Below are 13,081 nucleotides of genomic sequence, written 5' to 3' on the forward strand. Positions count from 1 at the left end.
CTTTTTACATGTTCCATTCCAAGCATTGCCCCCCTTTTTCAAAATCATGGATCCACATCTGAACAAGGCAAATGATGAAACCTTTCAGACATTGCAAAACAAAGGTTGTTGCTAGTAAAGCTACATGTATTGCAGCGTTATGAATTCTTTATGCTTATTGCAAAATGAAAGTTTTTTTGTAATTTTAAGTATAGTGTAATACAAATACATGTATCTTTTTTACTTTTTAAATTCAGATGATTTACTTTTGAATGATTTAAAGAGTGGAAATTCAAATGTATATATCAGACAGCTAAAAAACAGCATTCCATGGGAACCAACTGCTCCTCTTCTTGTCGACTTGTTCCTTTATTCATATGAGGCTGACTTCATACAGGAACTTCTTAGGATGAAAGAAAAGAAGATAGCAGAATCCTTTGACTTTTTCCGCTATATAGATGATGTTCTCTCAATAAATAATTCAAAGTTTGGTGACTATCTTGAAAGCATCTAACCCATTCAGCTTAAGATAAAGGATACGACAGATACAATTAAGTCTGCCTCATATCTTGACTTACATCTAAAAATTGACAATGAGGGTTGATTGAAAACATAATTTTACAACAAAAGTGATGATTTCAGCTTCCCAATTGTGAACTTTCCATTTCCCTGTAGCAACATTTTAGCAGCGCCTAAATATGAAGTACATATCTCCCAGTTGATACGATATTCCAGTGCTTGTATTTCCTATCATGATTTCCTTGATAGAGTGCTGCTGCTCACAAGGAAGCTATTAAACCAAGAGCTGCAAGTGGTGAAGTTGAAATCATCCCTTCGTAAATTTAATGAACGCCATCACAATTTGCCTTTGGTTGACCATTATGGATTATCTGTTTCACAGATGACGACCGATAGGTTCCAATTGTCATAACTATAATCCCATCCCCTTTTCCCTGAATGTGACCTGCCAAATGAGACTTATCACCGGGTTTGTACTTACTATAGCAACACGACAGGTGCAACATGTAGAGCAGGATCTGCTTACCCTTCCAGAGCACCTGAGATCACCCCATTTTTGGTGGGGTTTGTGTTGCTGAGTCTTTAGTTTTCTATGTTGTGTTTTGTGTACTGTTGTTTGTCTTTTGGTCTTTTTCTTTTTTAAAAACAGGGCGTTGTGATTTCATTTTCGACTTACGTGTTTGAATGTCCCTTTAGTATCATTCGCCTCTCTTTTTTAATAACTGACATAAGAATATATAAGGTTTATTTATCTTCTATATGAAAACTTCCATCCTATTAAAATTTTGTAATCAATTTGTCAACCAATCCAAACAGCATTGACTTTGAAGAACAGATAGAGGTTTGAAAGTTCAAATCCTTTTTATTGATTTTGCGGTCCTGCCATTGGTTTTGCCTTGAATCATAATCCAACAGACTGAATAGAGATCAACAGTTACCCAAATAAGTAAAATATAACTAAATCGAAGGATTGTTACTCATTTGGGAAGTAGAACAATTTCTATAGTCTGCATCATGTATAAATGGCACCAGGTTTTGGTCCAAAATTTTGAAACTATCAATCACTTTTACTCAGAAATGTCATTTTTCACTTAGCAAAATTTAAACTGTTTTAATTTGGAATGACAGAAACTATAGTCCCTTTTCTTATGAAAGATTGAGTTATACCAATTTACCCGAGGACAGTCAGCATAAATGACTTCATTAAACAAGCAACTCTTCCTGTTACTTAATAACATAAGAATTGCTACATCGAAAATGTTCTTTAAAATGCATGAAGTTGAAAGTTGTCTATACAGTCCTCTAATAGACAGTTTCCAACTTCAATTTTATGAATCAACTCCCCAGTCAGAAGAAAATGCTTGGTTGGACATTGTGATATGAAGTTGCTGGCTTTAGGACTTCAATTTTTTTCGATAAAAAGCACCAGTTAGGAATTCATGTATTTTGTGGGTAGTGTTGTATAACTGGAGATTTAATAGTAGTCTAACTGGTTGAGTTAGGGAAGATTTTTTTGGCTCAATTGCTTAGAGAGCTGCCTTTAGATCCCGAGATTGAGGGATAGTATTAGTAGTCCCCATTCGAATGGATTCGCTCAGAAACTATTCATTTCGTCACAATCATGTAAAGCGTCTTCTTTCTTCATTTGTAAATGATTTGTTGGCAATTTGGGCTAAAGTCAGTTATAGGCACCTGCATTCGGTGAAATTCATCCTCAGACAGGGAGGACGACATTTCTGTTGACGTTTTTCTCTGATCTTTTCATTGAACAACGAAAAATACCGGAGGTTCTCCGAACATTCCAATCAATCTAAGTACCAGCAAATATATTTTATAAAACAAATACAATAACGACCAATAAATGTTTTTGGAAAGATATGTTATACTTTAACTTAAGAGACGGAAACAACTGAAAGAAATAGAGTTTAGATTGTACAGCTTGTTCTGTCTTTTGCAATATTTCATCTGTAACGATTTGGCGAAAGGATTGATGTTAAATTTAGTGACTCCTTTATAATGATATGATGGGAGTTTTTAACGACGTTGACTGGCTATACAGCCCTCGCACGGTCGGTTTTATAATATGCATAGCTTTAATTTGTTTTATTCTAAAATAATGACGTCATCATAACTTGCTTTTAACAGAATCTATTAAAAGAATTATATCAAACCAGAGTATATCCTTTAGGTCCTCTTGAATACTAAGTTCTTGAAAAGTGAGTAGATGTTTTTTGATAAAATGACACTTGTTAACTTCTCCTGCTAGAGGAGTTAGATAAATGCTAGATGTTTTTGTATATTGTTAATGATGTTATACACCATATTTATTTATTTACAAGTCTAAACATCCGAACAATCTTTCAATCATACTGTCACAGGTCCTTCCCTTGAAGAAATTTTAATAACTGAGAATTTCTTATATCATTGAGTAGTGAGAATAATTTTATACTAATTGTCTCACTTGGCATCCATCGTCAGTCTTCACTCTAAATTCGTCTGTTACGTCACGATTAGTTGTTTTGAATTGGACATGCTAGTCATACGGTGATAAAAGAATTGCATCAAGGCCAATTTGTAGACATTTTCAGATAACAAGGGGGGACTGACGAATCCAAACCCGAACCTCCTGCTACAACTTTTAAGAGTTACATGTGTAAAGTTTCTTTGTGTTTTTTATGTGCACGTTTGAATGCCAAATTCTCAGTATTGATTCCTGTGGCACAATAAATATCATCATTCGTATTAGGTACTAATAATCAAAGATGTAACCAAATGTGTATGACCGTATAGTGAAGTCTTCAAATTTCACCCATTCAGTCACTTTTTTATTCCGTGTAATAAAAAATAATCGGATTCTGTGCTTCTTTCTTTCAAATACGGTTCTAATGGAATACCTTAACTTGAACTCGGATCCAAGACAAGTTGGATAAAGAAAACTTGGATCAGTTTGAAAGACAACTCGAACAACTTATTACTTCTAGGGAGACAAGTATATATCTTATTTTTTTCATAATTTCAATGCATATAAAGATATTTGTTGTTGTATTCAAAGATGTTTGTTTTTCATGAGTTATTCAGAGTTTTTTTTAAACTGTTCCAAGTCAGTCTTTAAATTGGTATGAAATAGGAGAAATATCTTTGTACACATGTTCTTTGTTTTCTCCGACTGTTTATGACGTCTTTAAACGTGAACTAATTGATATGTTAGTCTTGGCCATGATAAATGATTTTTTCATTAGTTGCATATTGTCTTTGAACTAGCTTCCAGCTGGGACTATTATACAACAATATATTATGTCCCAGCTTTCAGTGACTGCGAGATCATCATCATTTCCTTTTTTCTCAAGTTCGGTACTTTGTGCCTTGAGTTGTATTGTATGTGCTTTGTGTCGATGAGATGAGTCAAACCTATTAGAACTGTATAGTTTATTCTTTTATTGTGCTGTTACACTAATGTCCCAGGTTAGGGAAGGGTTGGGCATCCGCTGTCAACGTATATTTGTTATGCCTAAAAGAAGTTCCCCTGGAGTTCTGTAAGAACAAATATTCTATATATATATATATATGAGTCTAAAAGATTGTGTAACAATACCGATAAATAGATGGAAAACAAAACACTAAAAAGTGTTGAATATCATCGCACAAAGATGGAAAAACTGAACAGATGATATAAATTATACAATAATTGCAAATATTTCGGCTCAACAAATGGCCTTCCTCAGTGTTAAAAGTTTTAACAATACTGATATATAATGTATAAGGTGTAAACATAGATCAGTAATAATACAGGTAAGTTTTGGTCGATTGATTTTAATCCAAAATCCTGAATATCATAATATAAACATTAGACTGTAAATTTAATTATTTCTTTCTATTGATTCCATCTGGATGGAGGACACCCAGTGTTTTTATCCAAAACTTCTCCCGATTCTCTCTTTGCCTATTTTGCCATGTACAATCCTGTTCGATCACAAGGATCTTCATGTGATCAAAATCTTTCAGATTGTGATCTGGTAACCTGAAGTGTTGACTGACAGGAATATACGTTTTTTTTTGTGAGGTCACTCCTGTGGCCATTAAGGCGTTTGTGAAATGGCTGCATAGATTCACCAACATATTGGAGACAACATATAGGACACTCAAGAACGTAAATCACGTTTGAGCTTTTGCAGAAGATCTTGTATGTCTTTTCTGTGGTCTTACTGTGAAATGTTGATGAATGCTGCAATTGGTTGCAACATTTGCAGCGCTTATCCCACAAGGCTGGCAATTACCTACAGTATGGTTAGGTTTGTAGGTACTGTAGGTAATTGCCAGCCTTGTGGGGATAATCATATTTGTTTTTCGTTTATTGTTTTGTACATAAATTAGGCAATTAATTTTCTTTCTCGTTTGATTTGATTTACATTTTTCATGACGGGGCCTTGTATAGCTTGCTTCGCGGTATAGGTTTTGATCATTGTTGAAGGCCGTACGGCGACCTATAGTTGCTAATTTCTGTGTCAGTTGGTCTCTGGTTGGAAGTTTTCTCATTGGCAATCAAACCACATCTTCTTGTTTTTATATTGTGTCAAAAACAACTTAAAGATCTGCGTAGAAATTTTCAAAATTCTCTTCTTACTGAGTTTGTTTGTCACGTTTTGATTCAATAGATTATCAAATTACTGATGTGTTATTTAAGGAAAGATTATAAGCACAAGCCCTGGTTTAACTCTAATATAATGGTTGAGAATCATTTGGAAACAGATTTAGGGGAGCCATTGAGAACAACAAACATTATAATGTTGAGTGTAAATTAAGAGACCTCAGCTGTCTAATTTGATAATCTAATTGAGTCAGTTATACAATTTTGTTGAAATTATAAAGACTGACAATCATGCTGTTGATTATTGAGATTCCAATTTAGTACGCCATGTTGACGTATATCTAGGTGTTTAATTAATTTACTCATCAAGCAGTTATATAATGTGATTTACACACCCCAAAAACGCCAAAAAATCAAAGTCGGGTCTGTGTTTCATAAAACATCTTACGACTTAAATTCCTCGTATGCCTTGACAAGATTAGTATACTTATATTATCAGTCGTTAAAAAAATATGAAAAGGAGGCCTGCTATATTTAGTGAGGTTTGCAGGCCTGTTGTGTTTTGTGAGGTTCTTGTGAAACGCAGGACTGGTATGAGTAGTGAGGTTTGCAAGTCTATGGAGTTGGCGAGGTTTTTGTGAAACGCAGGCATGGTATGTTTAGTGAGGTTTTTATTGTGAAATTTTAGTTACTGTAATGTACTATAAAGTATCATAAGTCTACTGGAAGAGAAATGAGCGTTATTATTTAACTTATATAGTTAAAAAAAACGGTGTTAAGCTCAGGTGATTCAGAAGACCAGGATCTACTAGAGGCACCCTTCGTGTTTCTCGTCAAATTATAATGCCTGGTTACTTTAGTATCTATAAATGTGTTAAAAACTTCAATGATAAACCGGTTATTTTTTTAGCTTGGTATCTTCTGGAAAAGTTCGGTTTACACCGGCTGTAAATGAGATTTATTTTATTACAGGGCACTTTCTTTCAGGCAAGACAAGACAAGATGAAGATTTAAATTGTAGTAATGGGTTAGAAATGTTTCTTCATACAGTCTAGTGGTTTATTCCGTCTGTAGTTATTTGTTACTTGTTTTTGAGTTTCCTATTAAAGGTTCTGGATTTAGTTTTATCACTAAGATGACGGGTATAATGTGTCATCTTGACTTTTTATAATTCTGTAATATTTTCAACTTTAGGTTTTCGAGTGCTTGGTATTTGTTTTGTACATTGTATACCACGACAATGGCTTTATGTGGAACTTCGGTGAAATTCCTGACATTTTGTATCAACGCCTCAGCTGAATTTAACTCCCTAGGACTTTAAATACATGTGACTTAAATTGGCAGAACACTTCCTGGAATGATAAGTAAACTTAAATTTGTTTGGTTTTATAATCCCTAACTAATTAGATCTAGATTAGTCGTATAACTTTTCATACCTTACTTTTATAAAAGATTTATTTTCTGGAGGTGCACTTGTCTTCGTGTCACTGTTTATTTGATTTATAAAGAATGATTGTTTGCCAAAATATTTGACTATACAGAAATGTGACAATAGGTTCTACTAAATCAACACATTTTCCAGATTGTCAATTAAGAAGTTCTGATATTTTATTTCTGAACTTCTTAATAGTTATAGGTTCAATGATGATAAACAGTCAATGGTGCCTCTCCATTCTGTGGTGACTGTTTATGTGCCACAACTTCATGGAAACATGTCATTGCCATGAACATATCATACCGACAAAGGGCGTTATGATAATATTTAGGTTCAAAATAAAAGTGATTCAATTATTTTTTTTTCTTGAAGACTGTTGGACTACCTGCTGTAAAAATAATAATATGCTTCATTTTTTGTACATAAATTAGGCCGTTAGTTTTCTCGTTTGAATTGTTTTACATTGTCATTTCGGGGCCTTTTACAGCTGACTGTGCGGTATGGGCTTTGCTCATTGTTGAAGGCCGTACGGTGACCTATAGTTGTTAATTTCTGTGTCATTTGGTCTCTTGTGGAGAGTTGTCTCATTGGCAATCATACCACATCTTCTTTTTATATTCCTTTCAAAAACGGTTACTAAATATTCAACTACAAGTAAATCGTGGTATATCGCACCATTATTCTAGTAAAACTCTTCAAATTCATATTTTTATCCGTTATTAGTTCACATCACCACTCATTAAAGAGATAGTCCCTTTATTTTTTTAATTTTGGACTTTGTGAACAACAAAAACATCGTTCTGATAATCCTGTTGCACTATGTTTGAATTGTGGGTCATTACCCCAACAAAATTGTCATAAATATGGAGTTTCGATTAAAAATAAAGTTGATGTTGGGTAAACTATGGAATGTCAAACAATGCATGATGAAGGCAAATCCTGGTTTACGATTTACATCAAATAAAAATCAAGTAGTCTGCTGAGCTGAATGGATACAAAATGAACAGCTCAGTTTTTGACGAAATTGCTTGATTCTTAATGTGTAGACAATAGGATCAAACAGTGCATTGATAACCAGAAACCAGTTACCAACTACCAGAGCTGCAATGGTACTTGCGGTATTTTCATTCAGAATAGCAATTAATGCTGTACAACATCTTGGAAGGATAGAAGCTAGACCTAGCACAATGATGACCCCCAGAGTTAACACATTTCGCTTCATTCGTTTGGTTGATTCCTTTCCATGGCCAGATTGACCTTGTTGACCTTGTGGAGTAGAAGATGCCGGTGCAGTTGCATGTTGAATTTTTTTATGTATACTTATGACGCGTGCAATTGTTAGAGAATAGAAAGCAACGATAAGCACTGTTAGCAGCATGGCAGGGATATCAAATGACAGTATTCTGACCATCGAAGATAATGCAATACAGGAATTTTCCTTTCTTACGTGTTCTGTTATTGGCGCTATACTTGGATAGATGTGTGCAACAACGAAAGACACGGTTATCGCCTTACCGCTGGTTAATTGTCTCAAGACTCTGTTAGAAATTTGCAACGTGGCATTAAATCGTTCCAAGCATATCGTCAGCTTCTGATAAATTGAAAATAATACTGTTCCTGCACATAATGTCTTCACCATTGAACATAAACTGATATATGCGGTGGCATCTAGTGTGCTTTTTAAATATTTTTCAACTATCACAAATATAAGAATTTCTAAACCTATAACAGCATTACTAATGCTCAGGTATAATGCCAAACAGTAAAATCGTTTCTTACGCAGGGTCGTCGATCGCAGTAATATTATAAATGATAAGACGTTCAGAATTACAGCAAACGTCGACAGAAGGGTTGCAAACAATGGCATCATATCCATGGTACGACCAAAGCAGTATTCCTGGTAGAAAAGGTCCCTTGTCACATGATTCTGGTTAAAACATTGCTTTTATGAACTTTCTGTCAGTCTCCTAAACTGTGCTACAAATGAAAAAAAATGTTTTTTATTAATAAACCCACGACCAATGACCAGTATATAACTTGTATATATATATATATAGTTTATGTACATCTGTTTACTTAGAGTTATAGAATTGGTAATTCGTCATGTTCCCGACAATTTTTTCTTATGTATATTCAGGAACATATATACTGTTCCCAGGTATATTTGGATGCCTACACGACAAGCATATCAATATTGTTTATTATTTCATTGTGAATTGCATATTAAATTAGACATATACAAAGTTACATTATACTTGATTCCTTTTAAGGTGGATCACCACTATATATTTTATCAGATATATTTTCTTATACTTTGCCAAAATAGAGATTTTGCCATGCTTTTTTAAAAAATATAATCAAAAGTATGGGTCACCGTGCTGTTTTTCAAACTACAAGTCGTCCAAAACTGCCCAATTTGGCATATATTATTCATGAAAAAACATCTATGAGATAGAATTTTGAAATAAAATATGAGAAGATAGGTTTCATAATATGCTTTAAGAAAATAAAAAGAAAAAATGGTGTCACCGAACTCGTTTGCTTGCTACAATTAAAAATGAAAATTTCACTTTATTTCCTGTATAAAAATTTTACTACAAAGGTTATCTCCCCTTATATGGCTAAGTTGAAAAATTGAATCAAACAAAACAAAAATCTAGTTTTTGATAAAACAGTCTTAATAATACAATAAATCACTTATTTTTCTTTACTTAAACGAACATTTTTACATAGTAATTGTTAATCAACTTTGACTCGTTGAACTATAACAGAAAATCGAGAAAAAAAATAAGGCATTTATCTCTTTTATATTCTGAAATATTGCTGATTGAATTCTCTCAAAATTTCTAGTACCGGTACATAGATTTTTCTTGAAAAAATATATGTTGTTGATATATAAATTTCCGTTTCAATAAATATATTATAATAGGGTCACCGACTTCGTTTTCGGTGTATTGACCAATCTGTAACCTAGTTGGTATTGAAAAACGTTAAAAATATCGACGTTTTATGGCCGCTTATAACGCGATGACGTTATGCTTATTTCGACGTTTTGTGGTATTTTTTTTCACCTAGAACACCACTTTGAATTTATATAGCGTAAAAAAACGAAGTCGGTGACCCTATTATTACTTTAAATCAATAAAACGTAAATTTATATATTGATCAACAAGATATGAATTTAAAAAAAATCTATGTACTAGAAATTGGAGATTTTATGATTTTAAGACAAAAGAAAGAACGATTTTCGCCAATTTTAAACGCTCTCTATACAAATGCTCAGCTATTTTGAGAGATTTCAATCGGTAATATTTCAGAAAATATAAGAGATAAATGCATTTTTTCGATTTTTAGTTACAGTTCAACGAGCCAAAGTTATGTGCAAAATTTTACCCAAAAGTTTGACATGGCCCATTTACTGTTTGTCGTCCACTTATGAGTTTGAATATCCCTTTGGTATCGTCCGCCACTCTTTCGCATTGAAACAAGTACTATTGAACAAATCATATTAGATTGTCCTAAATTTGACGCTTAAAATCTAGCAATTCTGAAATTGAGATACAGTAAATGACTACTGACAACAGCATGACACGACAGCAACATGTTGACACTGAAACGTTGAACGAAAATGTATTAAACACGACTGTGGTCACAGTATCGCGAAACTTGATTTTATTTACCACGTTAAAGAGTTAGCTCTTATTGCTTGGAAACTCTCAAGAGTTATATGTAATATTTCTACAAGCTCTAGTCACAAGTATCTTGATGACGAAAAAAAATTGGATGAAAATAAATACGTTATGTATCATACCTGAAGGAAATTTTCAGTCCTATCCAAATGTTGTCCCTTGAAACACAAAATTTGTACAATATTCAATAAATCGAAATCTCAAAATATCCACTTTATCTAAAAATGAAGGTATGTTTTGTTTAATCGAAGTATGCTCAACAAAATAAAATAAAAGATAAACAGCATATTTAAACTTTACAAATACCTTGTGAGGAATAATATTCCCACAGTAGCTTGACATGTAAATGATAGAAGCAATTCAGATGAATATTATCTTATAGATCGGTGAACTTTCTGGGTTGTTTTCTAATTTGGATTGATATTTACCACATACTTATTTAGTTGAATATCTAATGAAAGGATTAATACTAAATTGTAGGAATAATACACAATTAAATCATCTACCCTCTTGATTATCACTTTTATATTTTAGATATTATTATGTCCCGTCACAGCCATTATCAGCTATTTACACTATTTGCAGGGATCATTATGGCCAAGTAGTTCAAATCAGTATTGGGGACGATCATTTGATTTTCTGGGGATGGGTGTGTGTGAAAGGGGCGGAGGATATATTTTTTCACGTCGCTTAGCCTGCTATATTATTTCACACGTGGGGCAGCATATTTTATTCGTTAATCCTGTCTTATGTAAGATTATTCCTTTGTAAAGAGACCAGGATGTTCATTTTCAAACTATACCTCCCCCTAAAATCAATGGTCGTCCCCTAACCATGTACTTGAATGATTAAACTACTAATATACGAAATTCTGCAACAGCAAGATTTTGATACCTCTTTACTGAGATCTTAACCATAGCCTACGGAAACTGCATCCTTGCTGAACCAATCTATAAAATTTAGCTTAAAATGAATTGCATGTATTGAAGTAGAGAACCTCAGCCTAATAACAATTCATATACCAAATGTAGTAGACTTATCAATGTCTACTTTGATAGAAGGGGGGGCGTTTTGATAACTGATGGGCTGACGGACGGATCGACTGGCGAGTCAAAACTGTATTCCCTGCCACTTAGAATTCGTAGCTGAGTATAATTAAGGGTTTTATGGATGCATAAAATATGCTGTTTCAATAAAATCATCCCGGGAGAATTGTGCCTGAAGTTTTAGACTATTTCTATGGTATTTTGTGATGTTTTCTTATCAAATGTTTTTGAAGATTACTGTACTTAAATTTCATAAAAATTTAAGGCAAATATTGACCTTTTGTAAACCTGCCCCTTTTTATAACAAAACCCATATGTAATGTAATTGAATGTCTGTACGAATCAATTCTCAACATTACACAATAACATGTATGTCTCTTCTGCTTATGACTTTGCTGTCTACAAAAAAGTACATTCGCCGATATTATATTGTAGAACAGCATTTTTTCTCATCAACTAAATCGATGAAATTGATTGAAATATTTTATCTATGGAAGTTACTTCGGTAAAGTATCACTGGACTGAGCACCCTATTAAGGCTCCGTGCACTAACTGAGACGTTCATTGTTATGCATTATCTTTAGATTTATAAACAGAATAAACACATGTTCATATGAACTGTAATGTAGGATGGCTGAAGCATTCGCATAATCTACATAATAAATATCAGCATATGATATCATTAAGCATAATATAGACTGCCAAAGGGCACTTAGAGCTTTTCGTTTTCATTGCAAGCAAACATTTGTTTTTTCCCTGCAAGACATCCAAATAAAAGATTAACTCTATTTTACTAGAAAACTGCCATCAGGTGTTTAACCTGTTTTAATCATGTATTGCCTACTGAAGAGGTACCAGTACAAATTGTCTCTCATTTATATTTATATTCATGTAAAGTGGCAAATCTCATAAGGCCTAACAGACTACCAATTTGTCTTGCATTGTTCAACTTAATCATTATTTGATAAAATCAAAATTTTGATCTATCTAATAACAGAAATTAACATCTGCATGCTCCACTAGTATTTGCAATAACGCATTCGTTTCAAAAGTTCGTCATTTATATCTTTCTGTCACAGGCACTGTTAATAAAGGTATATTAATTTTTACAGTGCAAGGCCCAGTGCGTTCTCTAGCATAACTTCAAAAACAAAATTCTACGCTAACTTTTTAGTTTCAAATTCAGTTGAAATATCATATTTCTTTCAATCAACACACTCTTTTTTAATAAATTTCTCCGAGAAAGAAGACATACAAAATCATGAACACACATAATGGGGTTACCATTTTAAAATGAATTTTAGATTGGTATTTATTTCTTTTACATATTGTCAACCAGTCATTGGGAGTCTAGGCAGAAAACATGTTCAATATAGAACATGACATACACAAGAAAGTCTGATGACATCGTCGTCGGTAAACTTCCTCGCGTATTAATCTTCATTTTGTACAATCACTTGCAAATTGGAAACCAAACTTGCTGTTGGTCAGAAATTTAATATGGCTGCCAGGACCAAACATATTTTCTAATTGCCAAAAATTGAAAGGTCTTTTGATGAAACGCTTGGCATATTGAATTGGGAGTTTTAGGTTTTGGTTTGATTCCAAATCAAAGAAGATTGCTATTTCGGATCATGGTGTAACATAGAACCCTGTGTGACATGCATACAAAAAGTATCTCAGAAAACTACTACCTCATTAAAATGAATTCTTGCACTTATGATAATAGGTTAATCCTATACTTATTAGCATTATAATTTGCAGGTTTCTTTTCGTGAACTAAACTTAGAAATATTAACTACCTCCATAGTGTAACATACTAACAAAA

The 13,081-nt window shown here is 33.2% G+C and overlaps 1 protein-coding gene across 1 annotated transcript in view; it reads right to left on the reverse strand.

The window, feature by feature from the left end:
* The window catches only part of LOC127699993 (GRIP1-associated protein 1-like), a 54,735-nt gene extending 52,486 nt beyond the window's left edge, over positions 1–2,249 (reverse strand). Inside the window, exon 1 of the mRNA XM_052203700.1 lies at positions 2,191–2,249. Within this exon, the coding sequence (XP_052059660.1) occupies positions 2,191–2,232 (42 nt within the window). The 5' untranslated portion in view covers positions 2,233–2,249. The remainder of the gene's footprint in view (positions 1–2,190) is intronic.
* Between the last annotated feature and the right edge of the window lie 10,832 nt (positions 2,250–13,081).

The sequence above is a fragment of the Mytilus californianus genome, unplaced genomic scaffold, assembly GCF_021869535.1.
Source record: "Mytilus californianus isolate M0D057914Y unplaced genomic scaffold, xbMytCali1.0.p SCAF_1, whole genome shotgun sequence".
Taxonomy (NCBI): domain Eukaryota; kingdom Metazoa; phylum Mollusca; class Bivalvia; order Mytilida; family Mytilidae; genus Mytilus; species Mytilus californianus.